This window comes from Chlorocebus sabaeus, chromosome 19 (genome assembly GCF_047675955.1).
Source record: "Chlorocebus sabaeus isolate Y175 chromosome 19, mChlSab1.0.hap1, whole genome shotgun sequence".
NCBI lineage: Eukaryota > Metazoa > Chordata > Mammalia > Primates > Cercopithecidae > Chlorocebus > Chlorocebus sabaeus.
Window position 1 is genome coordinate 24,497,017 of NC_132922.1, and position 17,552 is coordinate 24,514,568.

General features: G+C 44.9%; 1 protein-coding gene across 6 annotated transcripts in view; it reads right to left on the reverse strand.

Moving 5' to 3' along the window:
• Positions 1-17,552, reverse strand: part of SEZ6L (seizure related 6 homolog like) — a 213,546-nt gene that overhangs the window by 26,475 nt on the left and 169,519 nt on the right. For 5 of the 6 annotated variants that reach the window (XM_007975228.3, XM_007975227.3, XM_007975226.3 and 2 more), the window contains exons 10-12: positions 15,008-15,204; positions 7,627-7,821; positions 4,236-4,427 (exon numbers count right to left, since the gene is read on the reverse strand). In XM_007975228.3, the coding sequence (XP_007973419.2) occupies positions 4,236-4,427; positions 7,627-7,821; positions 15,008-15,204 (584 nt within the window). The remainder of the gene's footprint in view (positions 1-4,235; positions 4,428-7,626; positions 7,822-15,007; positions 15,205-17,552) is intronic. The other variant, XM_007975230.3, reaches the window with a different exon arrangement.

The following is a 17,552-nucleotide window of genomic DNA, read 5'->3' on the forward strand; positions in this document are numbered from 1 at the left end:
AGTCCTTCTTTGCCTGCTTTTAAGTGGACAGGCATTCACCTATGCAATGTCTATGAGGCTGAACAGTGCTACTGCCGGGGAAAAGGTCAGCCTACTGAAGGGGCTCATCAAATCGGTGCTGTTCCCTTTGTTCAGTTGACAAAATGTTTCAAAGCTGTTTTATGTCCGACAGCCTCAACCTTAAAAATGCCTTCAGAACCTAGACTGCATCCTCCCTCTTACTCAGGAGCTGCGCTGCCAGGATCTGACCATCTCTCGCCTCCTGTGTTATCTCCCATCAGCCTCGCCTGCTTGTCACGTCGCTGCCACCACACGCCGGGCTCTTCTTCAGGCTTTTGGGAGTACTGCGTGTCTCCTGACACCCCGCGTGGCTCGTGAACTCATTAGCATGGGTGTCAGGGAAGCCGTCTCTACTCAGCACTGCGGATCCAATGCTGAGATTTCAGGGAAAAGCGTCCCTGAAGGGAGGGAGGAAGGCTTGCCTCTTGGAAATCCAGCAGCAGCTGCCGCAGCTCAGAGGGTCTTTAGAGACTGGGTCTCGTTGGCGAAGTGCTTTTTCTTTTTTAAAACATGATGTCTCCACCTTTCAGTATTTTAATAGAAGCTTTTGTTTTAAGCTTTTCATCTCTGGGTCTCTGCAGCTGGAGTTACTAAAGTGGCTGCTTCTGATCGCTCTTGCAGTCACTAGAAGGAAATGGGAATGGCACTCACGTCCTAGGGTTGCCCTTGACAAAGGACCACAAACGGAGGGGCTTGGGACAGCAGAAACTTATTGGCTTGTAGTACTGGGAGGCTGGAAGTCCAAAATCAAGGTGTCAGCAGGGCCATGCTCCCTCTGAAAGCTGCAGTGGGGGGATCCTTCCTTCGTGCTCCCTGGCTTGCAGCTGCATCACTCCAGTCTCTACCTCTGTCATCCCGTGGCCTTCTCTGTATCCGTGTCCCCATCTGTGTTCAGATTTCCCTCTTCTTACAAGGACACCAGTCATTGGATCGACACCCATCTTAATCCAGTATGACCTCAGTTTAACTTGACCACATCTGCAAAGATTCTATTTCTAATCAAATCCACAGTTACAAATACTGTGGGTTAGGACGTCAAAGATGCTATGTCCAATCCAGGTCACAGTTACAGATACCATGGGTTAGGACTTTGAAGACCCTATTTCCAGTCAAGGTCACAGTTACAGATACCATGGGTTAGGACGTCAAAGATGCTACGTCCAATCAAGGTCACAGTTACAGATACTGTGGGTTAGGACTTTGACATATCTTTTTGGGGATGGATTGAACCTATAACAGGAACCAACCAATGTGGACTTGGCCCAAGGTTCTGGGGCTTGGGGACGAAGTGTGGTTGTGGTTAAGGGGCTAGGGTTAGTATGTGTGTATAAATACACGCACACGCATACATTCACTAATATATATATATAGTGTCTAGAAATGTGTCTTACACATTCAATGAGCGATGATTCTTGTTATCTGTACTTCCCTCTGATTATCAGTTTCCTTAATATATGCGTATATGCATATATATGTATACATGTACACACATTATATATGCATACATATACACACATGCACACACATATATGCACACATACGCACACATATGTATATGCATATACACATGCACATATATGTACATGCATATATACACATGTACACACATTATATATGCACATATATGCATGCACACACATATATGCACATATACACATGTAACACATTACATATGCATGTACACACATGTACACACATGCATATGCATATACACACATACACATCAGATATGCATATATACACATATACATATGTACACATATATACACATATGTACACACTTTATATATGCATATACACACATGTACACGCATTATATATGCATATACACACATGTACACACATGTATATGCATATATACACACGTACACACATTACATATGCATATATATGCACATGCACACATTATATATGCATATATACACCTATGTACACATATTATATATATGCATATATACACATATGTACACATATTATATATATGCATATATACACATATGTACGCATATTGTGTACATATATGCACATATGTACACATATTGTATATGTGTGTATATATACACATATGTACACACATTATACATGCATATATATACACATATGTACACACACTATATATACACACATAGCAAAAGCACATGTTTACAGATATGTGTAGTGTGCTTAGCAGTGTGTCTCATACATTCAATAAGTAACTATTGTTCTTGTCTGTACAGTGGGGGCAGTTGCATTTTATCTCTAAGTCGTCCTGCAGTTGTATTCTATCTCTCAGCTTCCCCTCAGCTCTGAAATTCTGGGACTCTGACTAAAAAGACAGATGGAGGCACAGGGCTGTGTGGTCCAAGAATCCCTGTTACTTGTGGAAACAGAATAATAAAGCCTGCCTTTTTGAGAAGAGAAAATAAGAACACAGAAATGGAAAATTTTCTCTCACAAGAAAAGGATCAGATGTTAAGGGAAATCTGGGAAGTAAGAACTGTGGGCCTAAAACTCTTCATTCTTTTGGGGTCTGTAGAGTAAAGCCCTTCTGCGGGCGGAGGAAGCTGAATTTATGAACTAGCGAATGGGAACTTGGCTGTGGCTGGCTCATGAATAGAGCAGAGAGGAAGGTCTCTCGTGAGTTTGAATTTGGCTGTGCTCTGTCTCCAACGAGAAGTGACAGATATCTCCATTTTTATTTTCCTGCCAGGAATAAAAGAGTTAATGCATGCGCCATTCTTAGAACGACACCTGGCATACAGTAAGTGCTCAGTAAGTATCAGCCTATCCAATGAAAACAGATAAAGACCTTCTTGCTTTCTGGTTGCCTTTCTGCAGTTTGCTCGTCTGAATTGTAGAGCTGCTTGTTAGTGCGGTCATCGAAATTTGTGAAGCCTGTTTTAGGTAGTTGTGAGAAGTCACAAAACATAGCCACTATAGGAGGTGGCCAAGTCTATAAATTGTACACAGTGTTACTCACATCAGATGTAGGGGAATTTATAATCAACTTACAAGAATTCTATTTTTTCTTTTCTCTTTTTTTCGCCCCACCCAGAGTTAAATTCTTGGTTCTTCAACACTGTCAAGACCTCAGTGTGGCTTCTGGAGTTTGAGCTGGCTGTATTCCAAATGAAGTTGTTCATAACACACTAATTTAAAATATTAGTGCAGCTGACAGTTTCTAACCCCCAAAATACTGTGTAAGACTCTGCTCCTTCCATATAACTTCATGCTTTCTTTATGCAATGACTGTGAACGCTGTTTGTGCATGAGAGTCCCTGGAGAGCTTTGAAGTAGTATCCCCTTCTTTTTGCACCCAGGCTAGAGTGCAGTGACACAATCACAGCTCACTGCAGCCTTGACCTCTCGGGCTCAAGCAATCCTCTCACCTCAGCCTCCTGAGCAGCTGGGACACCAGACACACACTACCATGCCCGGCTAATTTCTGTATTTTTTTGGTAGAGACGGGGTTTCGCCATGTTGCCTAGACTGGTCTCAAACTCTTGGGCTCGAGTGATTTGCCTGCGTTGACCTCCCAAAGTGCTGGGATTACAGGTGTTAGCCACCACACCTAGCATAGTATCCTCTTCTTAAAATGAAACCAGTGAGGCCAAGGCCTTGGCTTAGGCCTGTAATCCCAGCACTTTGGGAGGCCGAGGTGAGTGGATCATTTGAGGTCAAGAGTTCAAGACCAGCCTGGCCAACATGGTGAAAACCCGTCTCTACTAAAAATATAAAAATTAGCCAGGCATGGCGGCATGTGCCTGTAATCCTAGCTACTCCGGAGGCTGAGGCACAAGAATCGCTTGAACCGGGAGGTGGAGATTGCCGTGAGCCGAGATGGCACCACTGCACCCCAGCCTGGGTGACGTAGTGGGACTCCGTCTAAAAAATAAAAATAAAAATAAAAAGAAGGAAAGAAAGAAACCAAAGATACCGTGCACCCGGGGCTACTTGAGGAAGAAAGAGTGACATTTGGTAGAAGACTTAGAGCAATGCAAGATAAATTTACCGTAAATGTTATAGTATGTGTGCCCCCAATCCGTGTTAGGTACTGTTGTGTCATAGTAACAATAATAAAAGCCCCTGTCGAAAAGTAGAATGCTTTCTCCTAGCAGCCCAGCCTCCCATCGTGAACAAGAGGAAGTGAATCTGCTTCAACCTACTGGGGACCCAATTCAACAAACAGGACTCACAAACGCAGTGGGGCAGGCGAGACGTCCAGATGGGAGTCCCTGTTTCGCGACTGTAGCAGGTCAGAAGAGAACTCCCTTCAAGCACAAAACCAGGGTTGCAGGTGTATTGGATGGTGGTCCCCACCAGCAGCACAGGATCCGAAATTAAGCGGGTCGAGTGATCCACCTCTCCAGGGTCGGTGCAATACATAACTACACGGGATGAAACCAGACCAAGTGGACGTCAGACCTCTGGATGACCGTGGGTTTGCTGAGAATTACAGAATGATTTAGAAAGTTTCCTAACTTGGCCGGGTGCGGTGGCTCCTCCTTGTAATCCCAGCACTTTGGGAGGCCAAGGCGGACGGATCACGAGGTCAGGAGATCGAGACCATCCTGGTTAACACGGTGAAACCCCGTCTCTACTAAAAACGCAAAAATTTAGCTGGTCGTGGTAGCGGGCGTGGTGGCGGGCGCCTGTAGTCCCAGCTACTCAGGAGGCTGAGGCAGGAGAATGGCATGAACCCGGGAGGCGGGGCTTGCAGTGAGCGGAGATCACGCCACTGCACTCCAGCCTGGGGGACAAAGTGAGTCTAAAAAAAAAAAAAAAGAAAGTTTCCTAACTTAGTTCTTTTCCTTTTTGGAAGATAATGTATCTTTTGCTTGATAAAGGTGGCTGGAGAATAGGCCAGGAGAAAATAGCTTTGAATTTAATTCCTCCTTTAAGAATTTGCCCAAAGAGATGGGGCGCAGTGGCTCCTGCCTGTAATCGTAGGACTTGAAAGGGAAGACAGAGGTGGATGAATCGCTTGAGCTCAGGAGTTCGAGACCAGCCTGGGCAACACAGCGAGATCCAGTCTCTACAAAAAACACAAAAATTAACGGGGCATGGTGCCGTACACCTGTTGTTCCAGCTACTCAGGCGGCTGAGGTGAGAGGATCGCTTGAGCCTGGGAGGTCAAGGCTGCAGTGAGCCATGATGGCACCACTAGACTCCAGCCTGGGCAACAGAGTGAGACCTTGTCTCAAAAAAAAAAAAAAAAAAAAAAAAAAAATACACACACACACACACACATACATGTACATATATATGAATTTGCCTAAATAATTTGCATCAGGGTCCAAAGACCTATGTATAAGTTTGCACATTGCATTATTATTTGTAGTTTTTTTTTTTTTAAGGAAACATTGCAAATAGTTTAACAGGGAAATAGTTAAGTATCATGGAATAGCCATCCCGTGAAATTCTGAGCAACTGTTAAAGAGAAGAAAATGAGGGGGAGCCTTCACTGCTTTCTCTGCAGTGCTGGAATATAGTAAAATAAGCATTCATTACTTTGCACATTAAAAAATCAATATAGATAAAAGGAAGACAATAAACCAATTAAAAGAGAATAAATTGGACAACATGTATGATATGAAAAGATATCCACATTTCTGAGCTGAGAAAAAGCAGATGCAGGATTTGTAAGAATGGACCTGCTGGGTGCAGTTGCTCATGCCTGTAATCCCAACTCCCTGGGAGGCCGAGGCAGAAGGATTGCTTGAGGTCAGGAGTTTGAGACCAGCCTGGGCAAGATAGCAACACCCCTATCTCTACAAAAAAAATGTTTTAAATTAGCTGAGTGTGGTTGTTCACGTCTGTAACCCCAGTATTTTGAGAGGCTGTGGTGGGAGGATTGCTTGAGTCCAAAACCTTGAGGTTGTAGTGAGCTATGGTTGACATAAGACACATATATAGATGTCTATGTGTGACATGTGATGTATGTATAATGTGCATGTACACACACACAATTGAAGCAATATAGAATAAATTTTTAACAGTGGCATTATTTCCAAAGAGTAACATCATCAAAGTTTTTCACTTTCTATTCTATCATTTTACTACTGCTTGGGTACTATAAGTAAGCATCGTTACCAATGTCATTTTAAGGTATGGCTATATATGTCTTTCAATGTCAAGACAAGAGTTTAACCAATGAAAGGTGTTAACAGCATCCAGCGACTTCTATGGGGAGACCATTGTGCCAAGGGGTTTTTCTGACCTCATTTCATCAGAAGAGAGAACAACAGAGGTGATTTGGTGGGTCTCCTCTGTCTTGGATGGAGGATAAGTGAGAGACCCAGCATGGAAATGCAAACAGTCCCACACAGAAGGGGCCCAATTCAAATTTATTTGCTCCACTTTGGGCCTTTTCTTGGCAAAAAATGAGGCAGGTAAGAAGACTTCTATGGGGAAACATAGAAGTTCATTGAACCATAGAAGTTCATGTTCATTCCAATCTCTTAAAATGGTTAAATAATAATGATTTTTCCCTCCCTCCCTTCCTCTCCTCTCCTCTCCCTTCTCTCTTTTTCCCTCCTTCCCTCCCTCCCTCCCTCCCTTCCTTCCTTCCCTTCCCTCCTTCCCTTCCCTCCCTTCCTTCCTTCCCTTCCCTCCTTCCCTTCCCTCCCTTCCTTCCTTCCCTTCCCTCCCTTCCCTCCCATTCCCTTCCCTCCCTTCCCTCCCATTCCCTTCCCTCCCCTCCCCTCCCCTCCCCTTCCTTTGTCTTCCCTTCCGTTGCCTTCTCTTCCTTCCCTTTCCTCCCCTTCCTTCCCTTCCCTTCCCTTCCCTCCCTTCCTCCCTTTCTCCCTTTCTCCCTTTCTCTCTCTTTCTTTCTCTCTCTTTCTCTCTTTCTTTCTCTTCCTTCCTTCCTTCCCTCCCTCCCTCCCTCCCTCCTTCCTTCCTTCCTTCCTTCCTTCCTTCCTTCCTTCCTTCCTTCCTTCCTTCCTTCCTTCTTTCCTTCTTTCCTTCCTTCCCTCCCTCTCTTTCTCTCTCTTTCCATGCCACCCCTCTCAACAGGGTTTTGCTCTGTCACCCAGGCTAAAGGGCAGAGGCATAATCACAGCTCGAACTCCTGGGCTCCAGCAATCCTCCTGTCTCAGCCTCCTGAGTAGCTAGGACTACAGGCATGTCCCACCACACCCAGCTAATTTTTATGTTTATTGTTACTTTTTAGAGATGGCGTCTCACTGTAATGCCCAGTCTGCTATCAAACTCATGGGCTCAAATGATCCTCCCACCTCAGCCTCCCAAAGCACTAGGATTACAGGCACGAGCTGCTACACCCAGCCAAATGTTCTTTTGCACCAGGCTACATACACTCCCCTTCACTGGAGTTCACACCACTCCCAATGTCTCACACCCAGCTTATCTCACTCGTTTACATTATGGGCCAGGTTTCTGAAGGCACCTGAGTCTGTGATCCCACTGACGGCTATAAAATGACATTTGTGAGCAATGCTCGTGAATTGGTGGGGTAGGGGAGTCCAGATTCTACATTAAACAGCTCCACTGCACACACCCAAAAAAGATCCCTAGAAGGGATTTGCCACCCAGGGACCTAGGGGAAGGACACAAGACCACTCTTACTTTTCTCACAAAATGGGGGGTCGCTGCTCCAGCTGAGGTCCCACTGGCAGGTGAGGGTGTCACTGCCCACGATGTCGTAGCCGGGGTCACACTGGTAGGTGATTCTGGCTCCCCGCACCAGCTCCGTGTGAGAAGTGGTTTTCCAGCCATTCTGGATCTCAGGTAAATCCGAGCAGGAGTCATTCCTTGACACCTCTTTAAAAGAGAAACGTCAGCCTTAGATGGGGGAAGCGGTCTTATTGTTGGGGCCTCGTTTTGTGAAGGCTAGAGGGATGAGCAAAGAGAAGAAAAAGCCTCTAGAAATGACCAACACGCTTCCAAAATCACTTAACTGGCAAGAGCTCGTCGATAGTGAAGCTTTATGGTTACCCCTCTCTGTGGGCCACTGAACTCAGACAACTGAACATTGTCTTGGTTTGATAAAACCAGTCTAGGATTTCGAGTCAGACAGAATCCTAGCTCTGCCACTTACTAACGGTGTGATGGGGAGACAATCGCTTTTTGACTCTGCAGCTCAGGTTCCTTGACCTTTCATGAGGGAGTAATTATAACGGCATCTGCCTCACTGTGGCCGCTGCTCACCGGATGTCACTGGATGACTCTCGCCTCCGAGGGTTTACACTCTTTTAAAATTTTTTTATTTTTGTTTTTTATTTTATTTTTGTTTTTCATTTATTATTATTATTGTCATCATCGTTATTTTTACAGGCAGGGTCTCTGTTGCTCAGGCTAGAGTGCAAGGGTATGATCATAGCTCTCCACAGCCTCAAACTCCTGGGCTCAAGTGATCCTCCCACCTCAGCCTCCTAAGTAGCTGGGACGACAGTCATGTACCATCATGGCCTGGCTAATTTTTAAAAGTTTTTCTGTAGAGATGAGGTCTTGCTATGTTGTCTGGGCTTGTCTTGAAGCCTTGGGCTCAAGCAATCCTACTGCGTGGGCCTCCCAAAATGTTGAGATTACAGGCATGAGCCACTGTACCCGGCAGAATTTACACTCTTGTGTAGTCCTCACCAACACTGAATAGGAGATTGGAAAAGTGGTCCTGGGTGGCTTCCGAGGTTAGATCATAACCACATTGAGGTTCTCTCCTTGCTCTCCGTTGAATCACTCGTTTCAGCAGAAGCAGCTGCCATATTGTGAGGATGCTCAAGCAGCCCTCCAGAGAGACCCACAGGAAGAGAAACTGAGGTCTTCTATCAACAGTTGGCATTGACGTGCCAGCCACATGTGTGAGCCGTTTGGAAGTTCATCATCCAGTGCTCATCAAGCCTTCAGATGACTGCAGCTCTGCCTGGCATCTTAACTGGAGCCTCATGAGAGACCCCAGGGCAAAGCCATCCAACTCATGCTACTCCTGAATTTCTAACCCAGAAAAACTGCAAGATGATAAATGTTTACTGCTAATTTGGGGTATACTCTATGACACAGCAATAGGTGATTAATATGCTCAGCTTCATCCTAAGAATACCTAAAAATCCATGAGTTTGGTGAATAAATAATGTATGCATTTTTAATATTCATTAAGAAAAATAATTAGCTATCAAAATAAAAACAAGCTGGGCACAGTGGCTCCTGCCTGTAATCTCAGCACTTTGGGAAGCCAAGGCAGGAGGATTGCTTGAGCCCAGGAGTTTGAGATCAGTTTGGACAATATAGAGAGACCCCTTCATCTCTACAAAAACAATAACAAAACTAAAAAATGAGCCAGGTATGATGGCAAGTGTCTGTAGTCCCAGCTACTTAGGAGGCTGAGGTGGGAGAATTGCTTGAATCCAGGAGTTTAAGACTGCAGTGAGCCATGAAGGCATCACTGCACTCCAGGCTGGGTGACAGAGTGAGACCCTGTCTCAAAAGAAAAGAAAAGAAAAAAAAACAATTTGAACAAAAATAAATAAAAATAAACCGTTGGTATATTCTTCAAATCCAATTGCATATCATTAGTGAACATGAAGCATACTCCAGAAAATGCTACCCGCAGCTTATTACTGTGTCTTTCTCTGTAATTGTTCTGTTTTTCTCCTACAAACTCTTGTTACTAAGGTAGCAATGCAGGGCAAACTATTACTATTCTTGCTTCAAAGTGCCCACTGCACAGATTTGGAGGAGCGAGCTAATTATGTTGTATAATTAATTTGCAGTTCTTATGTGCTTCTGGGGAACGCAGAGCACCTCCGCCGTCTGCAGGGAAGTCATTCTGAGAACCAAGCAATGGCTTTTCCCGGGATTTCATCATGATTTTATTTGGGGAAAGGAGATCTCATGGGTGTCTGCAAGAAGAAGGGTAAGAAAATAGCTTCGAGAATTGCTTGGTGGGGGGACAGGAGCCTCTATTTTTAGGCCTCTGAAAAAATCAGCCAAGCCCTGGATTTGGGACACAGCTGCAGATGCTCAGACTGTGGATGAAAGGGGAGAAATGGGAGCAGACATCAGAAATGTGGTCTGCCTTGAGCCAAATGCTTTGAGACGGAGAAAGACTTGCTTGTCTGACTTTTCAATATGGGCCACCACGGCTTCACGCTCCTGTGGGACCTCCTGTCTCCTTGGTGGCACCCACTGCATTTGTAATTTCTCAGTTGCTGCCACGATGTAGAAGAAGCTTAGCTTAAATCTTGTCCCCACTGTTTACTAACTGGGTGGCCTTGGCTAAGTCACTTAACCTTCCTGTTCTTCAGATCCCGGGGCCTGTACCCCAGGGACCCTGATTCAGGAACACGCATTTTTACCAAGCACCCTAAGTAGAGGTTTCTAGAATGGTCCATCCCCATGGGCCCTTGTTAACTTTGCTAAGAATTAAAAAACTGCCCTATAACCTTCTTGTTCTTCGGATTCCAGGGCCTGCACCCCAGAGACACTGGTTCAGGAACATGCATTTTTTTACCAAACACCCTAAGTGGAGGTTCTGGAATTGTCTGTTCCCATGGGCCCTTGTTAACTTTAGTAAGAATTAGAAAACTGCCCTAGGAGTTGGAAGACTTCTTTTCTAGTCTTCTTTCTTTTTTAAGGAAATGGTGTGACTCCAGTCATGCCCATTAACTGCTCTGAGCCTCATTGTTCTCATCTGCAGAGTGGAGTCAATAATTATTGCATTGCCTATTCCAATGGGCAATGTGAAAGTTAAGTAACATGCAGGATATGATGATGTTGTGTGAACACTAAGATGTGTTAGATGGATTCATTTGTTTGTTTGACTGAGATATTATGAGCATCTTATTAGACGCTAGAAATACAGGGATGTGAAGTCATAGTTTCAGTCTCATGGTCAAGATTAGCACCAAGGTTCAATTTTTGTGCAAAAGAAAAGCACAAATGCACTGAATACACACCACCATCTACCATTTCATGCTCATGGCAGACATCACTAATCAAGCACTGCCTTCTGTTTGTTTGAATCAAGCGGAAACCTCCCAATCCTCAAAACAGCACTCCAGGGAGTCACTGTCATTTGATTGGAGTTGACTTACAATATGGAGCTTAGTTATTATCCTAGACTCAGAGGAATAAACACACAACAAATAACCAAAGTCTTCTCAAAAAGCACTGCTTACTTGCCTCTGTTTCTTAATCCCTTCCATCCCATACATTTGGCCATAGACAGTGGGCAAAGAACAGGAAACAGTGAATGGGTCTTTGCATCTCTCTGTTCAAAGGTGAATTCTGGGAGGTAGAATTCACATTCCAGAACCATGTAGGCCCAGAGTCTTCCTGTGGAAGGCTCTAATTGCAATCATAGCAGATAAACTTTGGCCACCTTCCAGAGCTGGGCTTAGGCATTTAGGTCAATATAGGAGCTTCAGAATTCTCTAGTGACCACAGGAACCCCTGACCCTACCATCTGATGCATCCATTGAATGGGAGTTACATATGTGTATGGTAAAATCTAGATCCAGAATGGCAAATACCCTTCTCATGCCCATGGCAGGCATCACTAATCAATCATGACATTCTTTACCATAGACTTTAGGCATGACCTCCTTGGAGTTCTTTCAACATGGTCTTCAACATAAGTAGTAAGCAACTGAGTGGCATCACAATTAGCTAGAACGGTCTATTTGCCATTCTTGTAAAATTAACTGTGTGTCTCTTTAACAGGAATAATAATCAAGAGCTGTTCTCTCTTCTTTTGTTACCCAAACTAGCCAAGCTGTGTATCCTTGAAAAACATTCTCTGCAATCCTTTGCCTGCCTCCTCCCCAGCATCAGCTTGTGATCCTGATATTGTCTATTAATGGGACTGCCTTTCTCGTTTCCACTAATGCCTTAAGGGTAGGGAGAATATTCTATTCATCTCTATATCCTGGTATGCAGAGCCTACCACATAGGAGGTGTCAAGGGATTTTTTTATGAACCAAATCCTCTGGAAAATAGAGATAATGCATTTGAAGATAAAATAAAATAATATATGTTAAAGTGCTTGCCGACTGTAAGTTGTCACACAAATCACAAAAGGTTTCAACTTCAATTAACAAGAACACTTCTTCTTCAAGACAGTGAACACTGGCCAGACTTTCTGGCTAACCTTGATCAGCCTTGGATAGAGTCAGAGTCAGATTTTTTTTTTTTTTGGCATCAATCTGAATGCAGGCTTGGAATACTGACTTGGGCACTAGGGGAGATAAATGAGCAAAACCATGACCTCATCTTTCAGTGGAGAGGGAGAGGACATCTAAGGAGAGAGACAGGAGCCAGGAGACCAGAGATTCCTCCAAAGGCAGCTGAGTCTGGAGGGTATATTGCCTGGACAGCCAACAGGAGTTATCCCCTGAAGCCCAGGGCACTGCCCAGAAAAGAGCAGGGAACCCACACAAAATTGTAGCAATAACATTCTGAAAATATTTAGCAGCACAATCAAAGGTAAAAAGGCCCCTGGGAAACATAAAAAAGAAGATCAATACTCGTGTTAGCCTCTCTGAGAGGAGGACATGTAGCAGGCAGGGATGAAAAATGTTCGCCATATGGAAATAAAAACACAAGGAATGTACTTTGGCATGCATGAGGCTTCTTGAGACAGCCCATGGTCAAGGGGGTAGCTTGGTTTTTAGGTGCAAGTGCTGGTACAGAGGACAATTCATATTATTAGGTTGGCACAGAACTAATTGCAGTTTTTGCAAATGAAAACTCCAAAAACCGTAATCACTTCTGCACCAACCTAGTTAGAGATGGACAATTCTTTTTTGTTTTCTTTTCTTTCCTTTTCTTTTCTTTATTCTTTCTTTTTTTTTTTTTTTGAGACAGAGTCTCGCTCTGTCACCCAGGCAGGAGTGCAGTGGCACAATCTCGGCTCACTGCAACCTCTGCCTCCCAGGTTCACACCATTCTCCTGCCTCAGCCTCCTGAGTGGCTGGGACTACAGGCGCCTGCCACCACGCCCAGCTAATATATATATATATTTTTAGTAGAGACAGGGTTTCACCGCATTAGCCAGGATGGTCTCGATCTCCCGACCTTGTGATCCACCCACCTCAGCCTCTCAAAGTGCTGGGATTACAGGCACGAGCCACCGCGCCAGGCCTAGATGGACAATTCTTTAAGTGAAGGGGGAGAAAGAACCAAAGACATGGAATCTTGCTCCAACCACAGGGTCTTTGGTGGTAGTGGTGGTGGCAGAGGGCTGGGTAGGATGAATTCTCCTTTTCTCTGCTCCATCCTGGAAATCAAGATGCCAGTCGAATTCCTGGGAAGTGCAAGCATGTTTCCTAATCACTGGCCGAATCCTGCCCATTGAAATTCTTGGGGTGCAACCACCCACCCATTCTTCTGGATGTCAAAGGATGCTACGTCTTAATTACCCTCTGTGTCTCCCAGGTTCTCCGCTGCTGCCCAAAATGTTGGGGGTGAAGGAAGCTTTGGAGCTGGGAATGAGGAAGCGTGGATGGGAGCTCAGCTCTGCCCCTAATGAGAAACCCTTCATCCTTGCTTGCCCAGGGTTTCTTCTGCTGGGACACAACAGGGCTCGACCAGTTCCTCTGTTGGTGCAAGTCTCTTCTGGGGCTGGGATGAGTGGGACTTCATGGTGTCCCAGTCCTCTGACATCTGGGAATGTTGGTAGTTTGGACTAGAGTGGTGACCATAGAAAGATGGGGACACGTGCTTGGATTTGAGACCTATTGTAACGGTGGAGCTGAGAGGATGGATTGGATATGGGGGCAAGGAAGGAGGAAGCAGCCTGAGAAACCAGGAGATCTGCGGTCTCATTTCCTAGGATTGACAGACAGCAGGGGATGCAGTTGAGTGGTGGTGGTGGTGGGCAGGAGAAGAATCCCAGCACTTTGGGAGGCCGAGATGGGCGGACTACGAGGTCAGGAGATCGAGACCATCCTGGCTAACATGGTGAAACCCCGTCTCTACTAAAAAATACAAAAAAAAAAAAAAAAGAAATCATTCTGTTTGGCCATGTTAAATCTGACATGTCTACTGGATGGAGGCAAGGGAGGAGTTGGCAGGGAGCTGGATAGATGGATTTGGAGTTTAAGGTCAAGGTTGTAAGTACGAACCAGTCAATGGATATTGGTACTGTTTAAATCCATCGGACCAGATGAGGGCATGGAGGGACTGAGTCTAGCTGGAAAAGAAGATACAGTCCAGGATGGAGCCTGGGACCCTCTGGTGTTTAAAGGTTGAACAGGAGTGGGGGATAGAGCCAATAATGAATGAGGGAGAGTTACAGGGTGGGAAATGAGAAGGGAAGAGTGTGATTGGATGAAAGCACAGGAGGGGTTATGGGAGTGTGTGAGCTTAGCTTGAATTTGATAGCAGGTGTTTGTTTGTTTGTTTTAGGATGAGCGGGAGAGACGGTTTGGAGGCCACGTTGAGGATCAGGAAAGACATCTCTTGCATCTACAGCTTCTAGAGTACATGAAGTGGGAGAGGAAGACTGTCCTTGTTCAACGTGGCTACAGGAAAAGAAGAGGCCTTAGAGGAGAGCTGAGCTTCAGTTCGGGCGAGAAGGTGAAGACAATGTTTGAGAAGTTGCACAAATTAGGAAGCAATGAGGAAGTATGCTGATATAAGATCTCAGCTGACCACAAATGAAACATGAGGACAACAGGATCTCAGCTGACCGCACATGAAACATAAGTTATGAGGCACTGTTTACTAAATCCTGATATCAACCTTGTGGAACAGGTATCACTATTCCCATCTTACAGATGACAAAAAGAAGGCTCAGAGAGGTTCAGTAACTTTCCCAAAGCCACACAGACCTCAATGACCGTGCTGGGGCTCAAACCCTGGTCCTGAGAGAGCCCAGGCTCTTAAACATGACTGTGCCAACACAGTGAAAAATCAGTGTAGTACAAAATTGCCAAATAACCTAGAGGAAACCACCTTAACCTGCATCTAAACACAAAGAAAAAATAAATTGACCAGATGAGACACCTACCTATGTAGTTCATGATGAATCCCTGGCCCTTTCCAAAGATGAGGCCAGCAGGGTCCGAATGGAACTGGATGGTTAAGTCTGGTGTGGAGGAGTACAGCTTCTGGGGGCCACTGTTCCCAAGGTACTGCCCCAAGATGTGGGGCATGACCTCGTCGCCATCGTAGATGGTCAAGATGTCACTGTTGCTCAGATTCAGGCTTGGAGGACAGAGAAGAGGGAGAGTCATGTGAAACAAGAGTATGGGAATTCAATAAGCCCTTGATTAACTTTTTCAGGCGATACACAATTTCTTAAGTGTGTATGTGTCAGGCCCCAGACTAGTTGTCTTACCCCCAGGCTGAGGGTGAGATTAGCATAGACTGCAACTGTGACACGGAGATTTGTAAGTCATTTTTTTTGAGACAGAGTCTCACTCTGTCACCCAGGCTGGAGTGCGGTGGCACAATCTCAGCTCACTGCAACCTCCGCCTCCAAGGTTCAAGCAATTCTCCTGTCTCAGCCTCCTGAGTAGCTGGGACTACAGGTGCACGCCGCTATGTCTGGCTAATTGTTTTTGTATTTTGTAGAGATGGGGTTTCACCATGTTGCCCAGGCTGGTCTCGAACTCCTGAGCTCAGGCAATCTGCCCACCTCGGCCTCCCAAAGTGCTAGGATTACAGGTGTGAGCCACCATGTCCGGCCGTCAATTGGGTTTTTGAAGACACATTGATGCAATGGTCTTGCCTGCATGGGACTCATTGCAAAGTCAAATGCTGCATTGTAAGAAGAATCACCTTCAAAACTCCCATTATCGGCAACCATTTCGTAGGTGACAACTCTGTGTTAGGCACCAGCCTACAGGCTGGGGCTATGACCTGCATCTTTCATTCTTCTTCAATGCAAAACATGCTGACAGCTCGCTAATTACAACTTGCATTTTTATATAAGGTGAAATGATCTTTCCATTTATCATGGGACAAATTCCTCAAAGTCAGCTGAGTTATCCATTATGTTTAAGGGGTAGGGCAGAGGTGGGATGGAGGCACCTTATTTATGAGACATACTCAAACCTGTCACCATTCATACCGTTAAAGGATGACACATTTTCAAAGACTCCAATGCAAGAAAGTACCATGACACTAAATAATTAAACCACAATGGACAGTTAATAATCCAGAATCACTTCAATATACCACAGAAACATGTGCCATCTTAGACATGCTAGATACAGTTGATCTCTAATTGAAAGAACGCCAGATAATTCACCTTTGGCTTCATCCATCATGGACAGATATAAACTCATATTTCTTTCTTTCCTTTTTTCTTATTTCCCTCTATCTTCTCTCTCTCATTCTTTCTCCTTTTCTTGTCTCCTTCTCTCCTTCCCCTTAATGTTTTTTTTTTTTTTTTTTTTTTTTTTTGAGCATTTACTATGAGCCAGGCACTGTGCTGTGCTCAGAAGGGTCACTGAGTAGTGATCTATTTAGATTTGTAAGCCAGGGATTGTGGCAGGAGTTATAATCAAAGTAAGGACAGAGAAAATAAGGAGAAACTCAGATTGGGAGCTTCCTGGAAGCCTTCCTGGAGGAGGTGATGTTTCTTGCTCTGAAGCCTCAAGAAGGAGTAGGAGACCCCGAGGCAGATAAACAGAGAGTAGGGAGTCCAGGTGCAGTGGCTTACACCTGTAATCCCAGCACTTTTGGAGGCTGAGGTGGGAGGATTGTTTGAGGCCAGGAGTTGAAGACCATTCTGGGCAACAAGGAGAGACCCTGTCTCTACAAAAAAAAAAAAAAAAAAAAAAAAAAAAGAAAAAAAAAAAAAAGAAAAGAAAAGAAAAGAAAAGAAAGTCTGTGCATGGTAGCTCATGCCTATAATCCCACCACTTTGGGAGGCCAAGGCAGGCAGATCACAAGGACAAGAGATCAAAACCAGCCTGGCCAACATGGTGAAACCCCATCTCTACTAAAAATACAAAAAAAAAAAAAAAAATTAGCCAGGTGTGGTGGCAGATGCCTGTAGTCCCAGCTACTCAGGAGGCTGAGGCAGGAGAATCACTTGAACCCAGGAGGTAGAGGTTGCAGTGAGCCGAGATTGTGCCACTGCACTCCAGCCTGGGCAGAGAAGCGAGACCCTGTCTCAAAAACAACAACAACAAAAATTCTGGTGCACCTCTGTAGTCCTAGCTTCTCAGAAGGCTGAGGCAGGAAGACTGCTTGAGCCCAGAAGTTTGAGGCTACGGTGAGCTATGATTGTGCTATTGTATTCCAGCCTGGGCAACAGAGCGAAAACCCATCTCACAAAACAGAACAAAACAAAAAACAAAACAAAACAATAAATGGTAGGGAGAAGGCAGAGGGAAGAAAGGAGTAAGGCCATGGTTCCTCAAGGAATTTGCCCAGTGGTCAGTGTGCCTGGGGTGTGGGGATAGGCATAGGAGTCTGCAGAGTTCGGCAGGGATTAGACCACGAAGGGCTTAAATTGCCAAGCTTCGACATTTGGGCATCATCTTGCAGGAGATGGGGAGACACTGAAGGGTTTTATACAGGAACTGCATGACTGAGCAATT